General features: G+C 46.2%; 2 protein-coding genes and 1 long non-coding RNA gene across 3 annotated transcripts; 1 reads left to right on the top strand and 2 right to left on the bottom strand.

Annotated features, from left to right (window-relative positions):
• Positions 1-4,353: 4,353 nt before the first annotated feature.
• LOC107280222 (uncharacterized) lies at positions 4,354-8,416 on the bottom strand. The gene is made up of 4 exons (XR_010740086.1): positions 7,794-8,416; positions 6,423-6,518; positions 4,909-4,995; positions 4,354-4,827 (listed from the first exon to the last, which is right to left on the bottom strand). It is a non-coding gene; the product is annotated as an uncharacterized lncRNA (long non-coding RNA).
• Positions 8,417-10,523: 2,107 nt separating this feature from the next.
• Positions 10,524-11,341, top strand: LOC4332945 (uncharacterized). Its single transcript, XM_015774631.3, has one exon. It carries the CDS (start codon positions 10,728-10,730, stop codon positions 11,166-11,168), a length of 441 nt encoding a protein of 146 aa, XP_015630117.1. The 5' UTR covers positions 10,524-10,727; the 3' UTR covers positions 11,169-11,341.
• Positions 11,342-13,372: 2,031 nt separating this feature from the next.
• Positions 13,373-15,163, bottom strand: LOC136355630 (putative F-box/LRR-repeat protein At5g02700). The gene is made up of 3 exons (XM_066308462.1): positions 14,390-15,163; positions 14,043-14,296; positions 13,373-13,406 (listed from the first exon to the last, which is right to left on the bottom strand). The coding sequence occupies exons 1-3, from the start codon at positions 15,161-15,163 to the stop codon at positions 13,373-13,375; spliced, it is 1,062 nt and encodes a 353-aa protein (XP_066164559.1).
• Positions 15,164-16,795: the final 1,632 nt, after the last annotated feature.

Raw genomic sequence — 16,795 nt, 5'->3', positions numbered from 1 at the left:
GAGTGGTACCGGAGTATTAGCCGATACATGCTAGATCTATCTGATCGGCTATGTTATGAACGGTTATAATCTTTATGTTAATGTATATTTCGATCTAAGTGATTTATACTGTCTCGGCATGACAACCGATCTATCCCAATCACTTGATTTAAATATACATCGACAGAAGGATTATATATCATTAATATCTACAGCCGATCGAATAGATTTAGTTCTTTCTTGCTTACTTATGACTGCCGATCGATTAGAATATGACATCGGCTCAAAGATAAATGATATGTCATCGGCGACTGGCCGATCGGCTATCGTTTATGGATTTAACTGCTATTTTTCTGTCTTTGTTTCTTGTTGATTGCAGGATCAAATCAACTGGCATTCTCATGAATCTAAAGGTAAGATTTTTGGACCTGCACTGGAGTTAAGTAGATCTCCCAGGCCTCGTGTTTTTCGCATCGGCACCTTGCGTACCTCGTGCAGCAACTCGACATGCTTCTGGAACTTCCGAACTTGCTGATGGCGGCTTTGATCAATGTATGCCAGGCTTTTCAGCTCGGCGGCGCCGATGAGCACGAGGGTTCTCGGCACTTTCGGTGCTAGCTCTCTCCACTCCTTCATTTCCATCGATCGAGCTAGCTCTCCCCCGACGCAGAATCGTCCAGGCGTCGAAGAACCTGGGAGTGACCAACACCAGCGCCCTGGGTGTTCTGGCCAGGGCCTTGTCGGCCGGTGATGCGGATGGCGTCCCGGTAGTGGGTGTCCCTGCTGGTGCACGGCGGCTTGACAACTCGTGCTGGATGCCGATCGACAAGCCCGGCGTAGCGCACAACGATGTGGTCGGCCATCGCGTGGCGAGCGGTGCCCCGCGAGAGTCATGGTGGGGCAGACTCCAACGGAGGCCGGGTCGCCGAAGAGGCTCATGGCAATGGCCGCCGGCATCCCGAAGCGTATGTTGCGCATCAAAGCAGCGCGCTCTTGGATCTTCCTGACGGCTCGCATCCCGGAGCTGAGTTGCATGAGCGTCCATTGTCGCCGATCGAGCTCTTCCTCTCCCTCTCGCTCTTTCTCGCTTCGGTTTGGGATTGGGATCTGAGCGTCTTCTGTGTGTGTGGCAATTTGGATGGAGACGAAGAGGAGTACAAAATTTATAGATAAGCGCTGTGTGAAGAGTGGAAATGGGAAAAAAAATTTGGTGCATACCGGATGTAAATCTCACCCCGTGCATACCCAGCTTAGATACGCGACACGTGGACGAGGCGTCCATCTGACGGCCGGCCTGCACTGCGCGCGCGCAGGCGCACGGCCATGCCTCGTACTCGGCTGGGCTTGCGCGAGCGATCTCCACGCTCGCCTACGCGGCTCGTACTCGCTCATCTCGGCTCGATCTAAATCCGCTTCGCTTGTAGCGGTAGGCTCCCAAAAGTATTTCCTCCCCGCCGTTCCCCTCTACGATACCGCCGCCGCCAGCCGCCTCTCTCATCCGGAACCCGTCTGCCGCTGCTACCCTCTTCTACGCGTGGGAGGGCGCCGTGCCGCTGTCTGCCTGCTGGCCGCCCCTCCTCGTCCAACTGCCCGAGGTAACTGCCGCCGCTTTCTTCCTCCACGGCACCACCTGGGTAGCCGGCGCCGCCCACAGCCGCTGACATATTCCTCCTCACGCAAGAGGGCCACTGATGTGGTGCTGTCGTCCGTCGTGACTCGTGAAGGTGGCTGCTTACCATCTTGAGTGGTTATGCTATTGACTGTTTGTTTATAAACAATAATTATTTTTTCATATACAGTCATTTACAGTCAGTTGCAAGCATGCTCACAAATCGATATGCTTAGTCATGTTGGCTGATTCTTAGTGATGGGAGCTGATTCCAAATACTTCCTCCGTTTCACAATATAAGACTTTCTAGCATTGCTCAATGTAAGACTTTCTAGCATTGCTCACATATATATAGATGTTAATGAATCTAAACACATTAACATCTAAATGAATGTGGGCAATGTTAGAAAGTCTTACATTGTGAAACGGATGAAGTAGTAAATTACTCACTACATTTTTACATACAACATCTTTGCAGGGGAGACAGACATAAGGGGTGAAGCTTGGCTGATGATTCAACATTAGAAGACTGCAATGAACAAGAGGCCACTTAAGAAATGCCATAGAACAATCAACGACAGAAAAATATGGACTGAAGGAAATTATTCTGGGAGCTGATGTGTGAAAGTAGTTAGTTTTGCCTCATGTCTGTAGCCTTTCTTTGTAAGATGCACTAAAGTAGCTGGGTAGTCTGTATATAGTTAAGAGTTTGCAGGGACAGTAGTCATAGATGCTACAAATTTGAACCCCCTTTTGGTTCAAATAGCAAAGAAACTCATATCTGTACAATATATTTCTTTTATCACCTGGCGTGTTGGATGTTATGAAATCTGCAAAGTGATTGATTTGTTAAAAAACTTGTGGTTGTTTCTCTGATTCCTTGCGAAAATAAGATCTGCAATATTGTGTAATCTGAAATCGTGATGTTCAAATCTGGAATGTGGGGCCTGTTCACTTTGATGCCATTTTCAACCTTACCAAAATTTGGTAACGTTGCCAAAAAAGTGGCTACATTTAGTTTGCTGCCAAATTTTGGTAACTACATAAGAAATTCTGCCAAAATTTTGGCAAGTTACCAAAATTTTGGCAATGCTGAAATTTGGTAAGGTTTTTTAGCATCAAAGTAAACAGGCCCGTGATGTCTAGAAGCTGACTTTCTTAAACAATATTAGATGATTTCACATCTCATACATAACTGGGGCCTCATCGTTTGCCCTATAGCTTATAAGCCAAAGCCAAAATTTGAATTTAAAAACTTGAATTTGAATTTGATTCTTTTTCAACATAGTTGTCACAGCCCAAACCGGCACCGCCGTACAATGGCACCTGATAGGAGCGTGTCGTAGGAAAAACGGCGCGAACCGCTTCATACGAAACCGCGATCTCAGTACCAGTCCCAGGACATAGCGCTGGTACCCACGGTGACAATTATGAATCATTGCAATCCTTAAATAAATAGAGGACTTATTTACCTTAACTTAGGTTGCAGCTTAGACAGCCCGAGAATGCAACCGACGACACGGACGAGGCAAACACCACCAACAGCAGCAGCAGCAGCAGCAGAACCAACGGTCTAACACCCAACACCACAGGCAACAGCAGGGAACTAGGACAAAACCCTAATCTTCACTTCACTTCAACTTCATCTTCAGAGCGGGCAGAACTATATTTATATAGAGCAAGGGTGATTACTTACGTACTCAGCAAGCCAGGGGAACTTAGGTGGTTAATGCAAGCTTCAAAGATAAGGCTGTTATTTTTCAATCGGTTTAATTTGCAAGTTTTCAATAATCTAAGTGTGTGCTTTCCACTACCAGAGCGAGACAAGTCTCAACTCGGCCGGGGCGAGAAGTAACAAATTTATGTATCAAGATTTGCACAACTCCCGGAGTTGGCTTCGAATATGGTTTTTCCCAACCAAACCAATTTTCCAAACTTCCCGATAATAGTGGTCCCCAAACGACCAATCACTTCCAGGGACTCCCGGTCCCGCTATCCCCCGGACAGCTAAATGCTTCCCAAGCATTAGGTTTCCCAAACCTTAACATCTTTTCATAAAATAGGGTAAAACAAAAACTACACTAAGGAATCACCTCACATCCGCCCATGACCGTGGGCACGGCTGTTCGAACAGTTTGTTAACCTCTGCAGAGGGGGTACACTTTACCCAGACGACATTACTAACCCGGGTCACCCAGCCCGTGCAGAATAGCCACGTCTGGTGACTTTGGGGCTTTCATGACAAGGCATTTCGAAAGCCGACACAGGATTGCCATATGCCAACGAGAGGGGTCCCAGACCAACAACAAGTTTGGTCCCAGACCATACTGTGCCAGGAAGCCCGGGGATTCTCCCCGACACCACCCCGTTGAATCCACATGTCTCTTGGCATCAAGGCTCCCCTGATTAGCTATTTACTCAGCCAGGGGCGTCCCATTCCACCCATGTGGTCGCACTATTGTATGCTTGGATGTAATTCCATAGGAATCGGTCCTTAGATGCGACCGCACAAGTATTCCGCCCAGGAATGGCCTTGTGTCGCGAGTTTCATTTTTAAAACTCATTTTCTTTCACAAGGCACCGATCCAAGCGTCGGGTTTTCCAAAGCTTTTGTAAACCAAGTTTTACCCAAGAAGTTACTCAGATTTTAAGTTTGAAGGTGACCGTCGATACTCGCACAGAGTGCATGAATATCGAGGCACAACTAGATGGTTACAAGGGAACATGATATAACAATTAACAATGGAAGGATCAGATGCAACAAGTTAGGTAGGCCCACCGGTCTACCTCGTAGACGGGGCAAACAGATTAAGTGCAATCCTATCAATGCATAATATTTTACAAGCAATATAATCCCTTCTTCCTATATAGTTGGTACCAACTACAACATTAGCTCCTATAAAGGAAGCACCAGGTTAAGCCACGTCATTGAGACTTTAGAGCCGTAGAGCCGTCTGATCAATCTATTGTCAGATGCCAAACACCGTTAGATCTTATTCTCGGCTGGACACAGAAATCAGGCCCAAGTTGGTTAGCAGGCCCTGTCAAGCCCGTCCGAACTCCTGCAAACCTCTGCTGGACACACTCCGCGAAGCCACGCATTGACGGGGATTTCGATCGGCTTGCTTCCTGGTCCTGGACCGTGCAATCCTCACATACTTGGGAGACGGAGCGACAGAGGCCGTTCATATCCTGCGCTCCACCCATCCTTTCCTCTTCATCAATCACTGCCAATTAAACTAGAAAAAACAGCCGCTATCAATTGCCTACTTCAACTATAACTGCGTCGATTTACCAACACTCGCAGGGTCTCTTCTTACTCATATCATCACCACGACGCTGGTATTCTCAAGCATGGCACCGGATTAATCTACTCTGCTTTCAGTTTGGTCACATCTTCAGCAGTTCTGCATGCGAGAAAACTGTGAGTTAGCTCAATCCATGTAATTTGCTTGCTTTGGATGGATCTACCGAGCACAACAGTTGGCCGCATTCTCCTCCTGCACTAAAGATGGTAGACCATACATCTCTGGCCACTGCCGTAGAAGTACTTCTGTGCAGAAGGTATCTATCTCCACTTCTTTTCTGGTTGGTTAATTCAGTTAATGGAAATTGTTTACAGACTATATTCAAGGTGAAATTGCACTACTGCAGGTTATAAATCTTTCCATTTGCAACAGTCCATGTTCTATCTCAATGATATTCATACGTTCCTCTTCAATGTCATGCCCTCATGCATGCAAAAACAAAAAAGGGTCTTCGATCTCAGCTTTAAAAGGGTAGCACAAAATTTTTTATTGGAATATTGAAAGTTCAGGAATCAAAGAATCATCTCCATGGGCACAGGTAACTAAACAGGTAAATATAAGCTACATATATAGAATATTTGCTTAATTTATATTTTTGTTGATCTCTTTATTAATTATCTTTTTCCGACAGTAGTCCATTAGGATTACACTTTTTGAATGCAAATTCCTATTTCAGGATTATTATTATCCCTGCCTAATCCATGTATAAGATTTCCCCCTATTTTCTGAAACCAATGTAGCATTTGCCTCTCCATGAACTCCGGCAGAAGACAGTCACACTACAATTAAATATAAACTACATGTACTCCAGCAGAAGGTAGTCGCCTTTACAACAAGAATCAATTAATGTCAATTGCCAGCAGCATAAAAAATCTCAAAATGTGTTATTTCTTTTTTTTTTTTCGAACGGTCAGGCAGTTGCCGACGTTTTATATTAAGAAGAAGATATCCCATTTTAAGGAGAAAACGGGACCAAACCTTACAATGCTCAGTTAATGTTATAGCCATATAGTGGCTGTAAACCCGTAACTAATCACCCCATATTAATCCCTCACACACCATATGGTACTTTAGACATGAAAATTAAGTTTCTACCTCCCTTATTGGAATACATATTTAAAACCAATTTGTTCAAATTGGTTTTAAATATGTAGATTGTAGAGTGCAGTGTCAACTCCCTTTCGAATAATTCATTTGTCATTTTTGTAATCTACAGTATGTTGTGTGCCGTGGTAGTATCAAGTATGTGTATAATCAAACATTTTCCTGGACTACTATAATGAAATCCAATTTACACCGATTTGTTATTTTGAATTCAGTATGTACCATAAACCAGGAGGCTTTAACATATAAATGCACATGAGTCTCTTTGACACCACACTGAAAGTAATAAAAAGCATACATTTTGGTTCACAGTTTCACACTAACTTTTTATGTTTGAAATAACTTATTAAGCCCGCAGCAACGCGTGGGGATTCAACTAGTTAAGTTCAAATATAGGCTCAATATGTTCAAAGGTGGCTTGCCTTGCTCAGAGTCTTCACGAAGCTTCACAAATCTTCGAGAAATCCGCTTGAAGAAAAATATCCGGTAACCACAACTAGGCGCAAACAATCAAAAACCTAAACAAAGACCAAATAAAATATCCTATTTAGGCTAATTAATAGTGCCATTAGATAGATCACAATTTAATGGAATTATTGAAAGTGGAACGGGGTAAATCGGAGTTACGGATCAAGAGATATGAATTTTGGAAGTTTAAATAAATTTTCTGGACAAGAAGATGATTTGTCAGAATTTTCTGGAATACGAAAAATGGTTTATGGAATTTATAGAAATAATATTCTCAAGAATATTATTGATAGTCACTGACATGCGGGACCGAGGGAATGAATTATTGGAATCCCGGAATAGGATAAAGGACTTTATGGAATTTTGGAAAAAGAAAGGAAATACTTGTGGAATATTGGAAAAAATATTCTCAAGAATATCTTTGACTCATTGAAGAGTGGGGCCAACAAGAAGGTCGAGTGAGAGAGAGGAGCAATTGGAGGTAGCAATTGTGGACTTTTAGCTCTTGGGTGTGTGGGCACTGGACTTGGAGGAGGGAGTAAAAGTGAACTTTCTATGTTTTGTTAGGCCGAGGAGGAAGGCTGGCCAATGGGCCAAGCCCACGAGCCAGAGGAGAGAGGGGTGGCTGACTTGGCGCTGTGGACTGGGTCAAATGCCACGTGGGCTGCCACGTAAGCGCAAGAGAGAAGGAGAGGGAGGCAGAGCTCGCCCGGATCGGACGGCTTACGGCGGCGCAACGGCGCCGGCGAGCGGCAGCGAGCCAGAGGGAGGGGACGGCGCCGGAGGCAAGAGGAGGAGGATTGGATCCCTTCCACCGGCGCGGATTAGGGCGCCGGGGTCGGAGGAGGGCCAGCGACGGCGTCCGGCGGCGGCGGCGGGAGCGGCACGGCGCGGGCGCAGAGGGCGAAGCTAGCGACTGCGGCGGCGCTTCGGGGAGGTCCGAGGGGGCACGGGGATAATGGTGGCGCCGGGAATCAAGGAGAGGAGGGAGGCCAACGGCGGTGCGCAACCGTGTGCACGGCGGCGGCGGAAAGGACGGCACGGCGCAGGGGCAAAAGAGGAGGCCGGCGGGCGGAGCGACGGTTTGGGGTGGTTTGTTAGAGCTCAAGGTGGGTGGCGGCGAGAGGATTCGGCGCGGGACCGACCGGCGGCGGCGGTGAAACAGAGCGACGGCGACGAGAAGGGGAAGAGAACCGACAGCGAGGAGAGGATGGCCGATGGCGGCGCGTGGTTGCCCGCGGCGGCAAGAACAGCAGCACGGCGCGGGAGGGGAAAAGAACGGTGCGACCGTGGCGATAAGAGCAGGGAGGAGGCGAGTAGCTCACCGACGGGCGAGGCGAGACGGCGTTGGTGATGAGGGCTCGGAAGCGAGAAAGGGGATGCCGGCGGCAAGGATGTCCTGGCGGGTTTGACGCCGAGGCGGGCTGATGGAGTTGTCCGCCCGTGGCGAGATGATCACCGCGACGGGAGCGGCACGGCGCCAAGACGGCGTGGCCGGGGAAGAAGAGGGGAGCGCGAGGATGGGGCGGCCCAGTGGCGGCGAAGAGACGTTCTTGGTCGCGGCGGCGACGGCCAGCGACGAAGGAGTCGGCGGTGCTCCGTTCCTAGGAGCATGAGACCAAGGGGATGGATTGGGGCTCAAGGGGTGGTATTTATAGGCGAGGACCGAGGAGGGCGCATGCGAGCTGGCGCTCGGCTAGCGACCGCAAGCAGCATCGACGCTTTCGTGGGTGACGCGAAAACGGCGACGGCGTGGATGCGTTGGGCGGCGGAGGCGGTGGATCGGGCGGAGCGAATTGAACGCGGGGCGCGGGAGGGTTGGCACGGGCGAGCGGGCGCGGTCAAGGTGGGGGCGGCGAGGTGCTGCAGCGGCGTCAGCGGCTCTGCCTCTTGAGCAAGAAGCCAAGGAGTTGAGGCAGGGAGCTCGCTACCCGGGAAGGGAAAAAGCGAAAGGAGGAGGAAAGGGAGCTTTGCTCCTTCCGTTTTGGGAGGAAAGGGATGAGAACGAGCCGCGCCTCACGGTTTTGGATGCACGCGGCATGGGGCGCCGGGCCCGAGAGGATGACGCCGGCGATGACTGCAAAAAGGATGGGGACGGTTTGAAGGCGAGCGCGGACACGGTGGTCGTCGGGGCAAGCGACGACCGAGGGTAGCGATGGCGGCGCCCAGGCGGCCGGCCACGTGCGTGGGCACGCGGGAATCGAAGGCGGCGGCCGGAATTTTGGGCGGCGTCGGTGGGAAGCGACGCCGAGAGAGAGAGAGAGAGAGAGAGAGAGAGAGAGGGGGGGGGGGGGGGGGCTCCCTCTCGCTCAGAGCGCGTGCGGCGCACGTGCTGGTGGGGGGGGGGGGGGGGAGGAAACATGCCGAGAGAGGAGAGTTGGGCCGGGGAAGGAGGAATCAGCCCAAAAGATCGACGGAGGTATAATAGACTGTTTACCCAGAAAATTTCTTTAAGGAATATGAGGAGCATTTGACGCTGGATTTGAATTCAAATTGGATATTTGAACTCAACAAAATATGGAGAAACCAAGGAGGGGATTCAAAGAGTGAATTCGATACTTTCGGTAATGGGAAGGAATTTCGATGAGGCGTGATTTTCGATGTCGATGGGTGGTTGAAGTTCAAAGCGAGAATTGATATTTTAGGGATATGTTTGTATTTGGCAGCTCAAGGATTATTTGAGAGGGAAACAAAAGGAGAAATCAATGTTCGGGGGTGAAACAAAGGATGTGGCGGTAGAATGCAATAGATAGATAGATAGATAGATAGATAGATAGATAGATAGATAGATAGATAGATAGAGCGATGGAGACGAGGAGAGGGAGAAGCTTGGATGTTAGAGCTAGCTCAAGGAGGGAATTTGATCGGAGGGGCTTTAGGGTTGGAGTCTGGTTTTGGATTCCGGAATTAGGCGATATTTGTGGTTAGGGTTTCTGGATTGAAATCCGAATAGAAGCATTCGAACTTCGAGATTATTTTGGAGCGGAAATTTTGAGGAGGCGATCATTGATATCAGGGTATTGAGACAAGGGAGGGATTTTAAATTGAGATCTTTGGCACAACTTAGACTCAACACTCAAAGAACGGAATTTTCGCAATTAGGATTTTTGTAAATTAGCTTTTTAACGCCACGCGAAAAGCGGAGCGTTACAATAGGTTTTTTTTAACTTTGGCTTTTCAATCACTAAGAACATATATACAAAAGTTTTACTCACATATCATGTTTTAATCGCAAATAAGCCGTTATGGCTTATAATAAGCCTAGACCAACCGATGGGGGCCCAAATTCAGGTTTTAGACATAACTACCAAATTCAGGTTTCACATCTCATACATATAACTACCAAATTCATCTTAATGTTTGATTATGATCAGCATCTTATTGTTTGCCGAATCCAGGCTAAGAACATGCAAGAGAATGTGCATTTTTTAGAGTTAATTGCACTTTGGTCCACCTTTTATTACTAAAGTTTCACTTTGGGCCACCCTCTAACTAATATTTTCACTTTAGACTAGGTAAGATTACCTTTGTTGCGGTTTGGACCACCCCAAGTTACTTTTCTAGTTGTATCTACCCTCTAATCTTGCGAAGAATAGTCTACATGTAAATCGGGAAGATTATCGGTTTATGGGTGCCGATGTGGTTAAAATCATTTATGTGCTCGAAAAAGTTTTTGGGTGGTTCAAAGTGAAACAAAGGCAAATTAATCTTCTTTTTTTTGCGGGGAAAAGGCAAATTAATCTAGTCCAAAGTGAAAAGGTTTTAAGGGTAGTCCAAAGTGAAACTTTTGTGATAAAAGGTGGCCCTAAACGCAATTTACTTTTTTTTTCCGTGGAAATGTGGCTTGCTGGATAAGAACACGGGAAATTACCGTCTCACTGACAAGCAGCTTTGCGCCCACCCGCCCGCTGTTTCAAATTTTTAACAGCGAGTATTTACATTTTTTCACTCACCCCACCCGAGGTGAGAAATCCGTTACAGTCGTGGGCCCCACGTCTCTTCCAGGCTGGCCGCTTGCTAATATTTCATACCAACCGCAACCACGCCACGCCACGCCTCGACTCGAAATCCTTCCAGAAACAAATTGTTGAACACCCAGCGAGCGAGCGAGCGAGCGAGCGAGATGGCGGCGGAGGTGTGGAAGGCGCAGTTCGGGAGGCTTGTGGAGGAGGCGGCGATCCGCGTCGATGGCGTGCGTGAGAGCCTCCACGCCTTGCTGCCGCAACTGACGTCGTCGTCGTCGTCGATGGTCGCGGGCGATGCGAACACCGTGCGAGATACGATCCAGCTCGCGCTGGACGCGCTCGGCCTCGGGGATGAGAGCTCGTGCAGCAATCTCGCCTCCGCGATTTCCTTCACGGTGGCGGCCAGGCTCCTCGCTCTCCGCGGCGACGGCATCAACCCTGCTGTCTGTGCGTCTTCTCAGGGTGAACTACCTCGCGGAGCAGAGCGCCGCAATCAAGCTCAGCTACGCCGAGAGTGACGCCCGGAAGGCGTACGCCCTTGTGGACGGGTGCCGCGGCCACCTCGACGCGGCCCTCCTCCTGCTGGACCATGTAGGTCGTCTACCAGACGTGCAGGGCATGATCAACGCCGAGCGCCTCGCCGCCGTCGCCGACCTCGAGGCCGCGATAGTGGCCGTTCAGCGGAGCGCCGAGATGGCCACCGCCGCCCGGCAGGACGTGTCCGGCGCCAGTTGATTCCGTTGAGTCTTCGTATGCTTGATACGTACCTCGTTCATCTGTCCATCTCTTTTTCGCGCTTGCCGTTCGACCTGCTCCTGCTTTGTTACTGTTCGTGTGATCGTGTCGTCTGATCGATGAATTCTGAAACATTGTTTGAAAATTTTGGTTGCTTTTGTGCACTTGTGCTAGCTCTATGTCGATCCTCACCTGGATTGTTATGTGGATTTTTGATAATGAGGTACTAGTGTTTTCTCGGATATATACATGCCTTCTTAATCCGACGACGCGAGATTTTCTACCTGTATTGCTAGCTTGTTAATTGTTGATTTGTCAAGATGTTCTTACAAAAAAAATTATGTCATGTCATCTTTGGGGATTCAGATTTAAGAACAAGTCTAGCTGCGGCTGGTTGATATGGGCAACTTGTTCTGTATCTTTTGGGATTCGAGTAATACTCCATAAATAACCGAGATTTTCATTTATTCACAAATTAGAGATTTGGGACTTGATCTGGTTGAGTTTTTTTGTGGAAACAGAGTAGTACTAGTGCCATTGTGTCCATCTGTTTCTTCTGAAGCAGTTGCCTATGTTTGTTCATCTGCGTGCAGTTTTTCCTTTTCCCAATCAAAATTCTACCTGCATTATGTATGATCTGTTCTGCCTATTGGTATTAGCGAGAATAAGATACTAGCTCTGACCTCTGACCATTTTAAGTGCTAGTGCTTATTCAGAACCCTTTTTTGGACTTTATTTAACTCAATATGGAGTGATCAAATTTTCTTTTATCTTTATGTTTTATTCTCGCTGTAATTACTCTGTCCCTTGCACTCGAATTTTCTTAATATCATATAACAGGTCAAGTTTTTATCTGTGTGTACACTACCAGTAAATGTGCATAAATATTTTGGGCATTTTCATGCAGCTAGTGAAAACTGCAAATTCTGACATTAAACATGTTGCATGTGTTGTCACGTTATTCAAGGCATTATTCGCGACTGTCGAGGGTAGCCACAACAATATATACCATGTAAAAACCATAAAATTCCTATTGAGAAAAGGAAAATAACCACGATAAATTCTTGAGGGGGGAAAAAAGGGAACTGGTGAAAGCATCCAACTCAAACTAGAGCTCAGTACTAGTTGTACAAAATTTTGAATTCTAACAAATTCTAGGGCCCGCTTACCGGAGCATCTTTCCTCCGGCTTCGACTCTTAGTCCTTCTGGTCTCTTGGCAACTGTGGAAGGAGCGGAACTGTTTTCGACTCTGCACTCTCTTCAGTCTCCATGCTTTTTGAGTCCATCCGCTCGGAAGGCCATCTGTGAGCTTCCGTAGGCATTGCCGCTTTTGGGGATCTCCTGGGAGTGTAGTGCGGCTCCACCTCCTCTCTCTTGTTTGTTGGAGTAGTTTTTCTTCGTAGTGGTTTTTTTTTTCCTTTTCTGTTTTGGTCATTTTATTATTGTTCCTCCAACATAGGTCTGTCTGGCCGATTGCGTTGTGTAACAAAACCTTTTTTTCTTCTAATATATTGACATGCAATTATTTTGCACGTTTACGATAGGAAAAAAAAAGAATTCTAACAAATAGCATACCCAGTATCGATTGATTAATCCATATGTACTATCTGTCTGCACTCTACTTTTTTTATTGGCGTCCACTCGAACGTTGTAAAATCTTGCATATGAGCACCATGGTAGCAAAATGCCCACTTTCCTTCCTTATTAAGTGGAATGCTATGTAGAAATTCTTCGCATTCTTTCGCACATATTTGTAAGCTCTGGGATAGCATAAAGGCTGATATGAATGCTACTATCATCTTCTTCAAGGCCGGTGCGCTTGCATGTAAGAATTTCAGGAGCCTAGCTTCGTACTGTCGTTTGTAAGCGCTGGTAATCTTTATATCCTGAAGATGCTCTAACGAGATGATATGATGATCCCTCTGATTTTGGGTACCGATACCTGTAGGTCTTTTGCAATATTCTGCCTATGGAAAACCATCATCAATTCGATGAATTAAATCGATGTAAGTTATTAAACTACTGATCAGTTAATAAACAACGGAGTAGCAGCTTACCATCGAACAATATTTTATGTTAAGTTCGAGATGTTTGAGAAATTTGCACCGAGTAAGAAGACATAACACACTAGCAATATCATAAACCTGTGCAAAAACCTGTAATGATAAAGATGTAGCGTGAGGAAGTTGTGGTATATCTTTTATCAGCTCAACCTCTGCACTATCGTGACCGTCTTTCTGCACAAATTAAAGGATCATTGTTAGCTTATTAATAATCCTAAAGTTGAAGACATGACGAATATTTGTACCATACTTTATTTCTGTTATGTCTCACATGCATGCACTGCATCATGGTGCTCGGGCACCAAGATTCAAATTAAGTATATACTCAATTCAATTGAGTATGAAAATTTTTAAAATATTTAGGTATAAACATTAACTTCTTTACTAACTAGTTCAAACAAGTTTGAACTGAATTTGAACTCATAATTTCAAAAAATTTAAAAATTTAAGTGAATTTATGTATTTGATACCTTGGTGCTCTATATAAGTGTCCTATATAGTAAAATTATGGAGTATAACAAAAGAAAACTCAGTATTATGTTATAAATAATATATGCGAGTGAAACTAAAGCTAATCACAGTCTGAAAAAAATTGTAACATGTATAATTTTATCATCCATCCTTGAAAAGTACCAGGAATTACCACCCTTTCTAGTGTAAAATTTAATATCTCTGGGTACTAAGTACCTCGAGGTAAAAAAAAAATTTAGTGTAAAATTTTGGTATCTCGAGGCACTTTTTCAAGGACTATGAAATTTCTCTAGCTCGTATATACAACACGTACGTACCTGGGTAATAGTTAGGTGTAACGTGAGAAATTGAAGGAATTTGCAGCATCGTAGGAGCCGAATCCTAGTTTGATTTACGTGGTCATTACATTCGGGTCGTCGTAGTGAACTCATCTCAGTCTCAAAGATCCGCACGCACGGCATATCCTCGACTTGGACAATGGAAGCCACCCTCGTGTAGAAGAACGTCAACTCCTCTAGCCTCGGCGCTGATATCACCAACCTTCCTATGGACGCGTTCCTCGTGTGGAAAACACGGAGCCTGGGAGTCCTGAGCTCCAACACCAAAGCACGGCTCCAGATCCAATCCAACGACACCTTTAAAAGCTCGTTGGACTCCAGATGCAACGACTGATCTGTCGTTGTCGCCGGACTCACAGTTTGCTTGTGCAAGCATAGCTTCCGCAGAGAAGGGCAGCGTGCTGTTGACAAGAGCTGATTGAGATCATCAACATCCTCGAGCGTGAGATGTACAAGCGAATCGAGCGTCACGTTCGTGGGAAGGCGGCGGAGACACGCTTTGTTCAACGACAAGACCATGCTCTCCAACCTCGTCGCGCCGCCGCCGCAGGTAATCATAAGCTTATTACTACCCAAAACCTGCATGCAGCCGTTGCTGCTATTGCTGTTGTGCAAGTTCAATGGCAGCATGTAGTTAAGTTGTAGGGTGAAAGACTTGGATACATGCTGCATACCATACTGAATCCACGCGTCGACTTGGGCAACATCCACTGATGGCACGACGCGTTTGCTGCCGCCACTCATGCAACGGCTATTGAACAACTTAAAGGAGATCTCGAGCTCCTCTACTACAGTAGTACTAGTGCCATCATCGGCGCGCCTGGCAAGGATATTGTTAACGAAGGCGATGAACCGGTCGAGCTTCTCCTGCTCGCTGAAGTCGTGATCGAGGCAGAAGAATCTGAGGACGGGGACACGCGCCCCAAGATGGCGCCATCGCCGCGAGACCGCGCACGCGCGCATCACGTCCGTCATGCTGGGTAGGGAGGCGAGGATGTGCGCCAGGATGTCATCGCTGAGGTGACTGATCAGGTCGTTGCCTCCGCCTCCGCCGCTGTCGTGGTGATCAGATGGATTTCGCCGCAGCAGTTTCGCCTCGCGCGTGGTGGTGGTGGACTCCATGGAAAAAAGGCAACTAATTTGATTGCCTAGTTGTTGTTACGGGCGTTAGGGCTTCTATATATCATCAAAAGTGAAAAAACAATAATGCTTCTATTTGTATCTATATATGCGGTTACAGTTAGGAACAGCACGCGTTTCTGCGTCTGAGTTCTGAACGTACATGTTCACAACTCTGCGCTCTTTAATTGGGGCTTGATGGGCCTATTAAGTTTTTGGGGAAATTCGGGACGTTAATTTGTCCCAAGTGGCATAATGAACCGTAATGGGCTGTTCCTCGTCTTCGTCTCCATTCAAACCGCGCCCATGTAAAAATTTCAGAGTTGTGACGCATTTACTAGTGTGGTTGATCAAATTTGGAACACTGCCGCTAGCAAATGGAATGCGAATCTGCTGCTGAATCTCAGATTGTGATGAACATCATCTACTTATGTGTTTGCACACGAATTCGCATGATTGGTAGTTCGGTACGCACGCGCCAGAGGAAATTGCAAGCGATTTCAGTGATCTATCGACCAAACAAATGGAGCCCTACGAAAGCAAGATGCGGCGAGCAGCGCGACCATTGTGCCATTGTACAACAAAGGCACAGATTAAACCAAATCAACTTCTAGTCTCCTACAGTCCTAGTTCTGGAATTAATGGATAGCCCAGTTCATGCTAGTTGATATTCCGAAAAGAAACAGAACAAAATCCCCAGTGCAAACCACCCACAGCTAAACTTGTTCTTAAATCTCAATCTCCAAACATGACACAAAAGAACAAGCGCTCCAAGATGTTCTATCTCAACTATCCCTGCTGCATTATCCAACAGGTGCATATTGATAATTGTGCAATTAACAAGCTAGCAATCCATGAGGAAAATCTCATATCATTTGATTAAGAGGGCACTCATATATCCAAGAAAGAACTACTGCATTCTCAAAAATTGACAGAACCCACATGTAGGAGAAAGAAAAAAAAAAGACTTTTACTGACATGCAGTCACAGTGATGGCTAACCTTGAGCAGAAAGTGCCCAAAACATTTTTACTCATTACCTGTTTGTTTACACACAAATACTACAGAATTTACCTGTTACACGTAAGAGATTAAAAAAAATTGAGGAGCAAGGAACAGAGTAGCGGCAGGCATAAAACATGAAGATATAAAAGAGCTTGATCGCTCCATACTCTGTTTCCTATACAGCCACAAACTCAATCAAATCAAGTTCCAATGCTCTAATTCGTGAATGAAATAATCTCAGTTTATCACTTGGAACCCCAAAAGATACTGAACAAACTGCCTGTATTAACCACCCACGGCCAAACTTGTTCTTAAATCTGAATCCCCAAACATGGCAGCAAAAAAATTTCAGAACATCTTGACAATTGAACAATTAACAACCTAGTAATCGAGGTAGAAACTCTCACGTCATCGGATTAAAAAGGCATGGATATGTCCGAGAAAACACTACTTCATTATCAAAAATCCACATAATCCGCGTCAAAAAAAAAAAATCCACAGAATCCAGGTGAGGATCGAGTCGTACAGCTAGCAAAAGTGCACAAATGCAACCAAAATGTTCAACCAATGTTTCAGAATTCATCGATCAGACAGACGACACGAACAGGTAACAAAGCAGGAGCAGGTCAAA

This window comes from Oryza sativa, chromosome 3 (genome assembly GCF_034140825.1).
Source record: "Oryza sativa Japonica Group chromosome 3, ASM3414082v1".
Classification (NCBI taxonomy): Eukaryota; Viridiplantae; Streptophyta; class Magnoliopsida; order Poales; family Poaceae; genus Oryza; species Oryza sativa.
This window is presented reverse-complemented; position numbering and strand designations above follow the sequence as displayed.

What these genes read in the sequence shown, in the direction of transcription:
- LOC4332945 (XM_015774631.3), top strand. Translation starts at nt 10,728, where the DNA reads ATGCGAACACCGTGCGAGATACGATCCAGCTCGCGCTGGACGCGCTCG.
- LOC136355630 (XM_066308462.1), bottom strand. Translation starts at nt 15,163, where the DNA reads ATGGAGTCCACCACCACCACGCGCGAGGCGAAACTGCTGCGGCGAAAT. An exon ending in ACAAGCAAACTGTGAGTCCG is followed by an intron (nt 14,297 to 14,389) that starts GCGACAACGACA and finishes TTGGTGTTGGAG; the next exon opens with CTCAGGACTCCCAGGCTCCG. An exon ending in AAATTCCTTCAATTTCTCAC is followed by an intron (nt 13,407 to 14,042) that starts GTTACACCTAAC and finishes TAATTTGTGCAG; the next exon opens with AAAGACGGTCACGATAGTGC.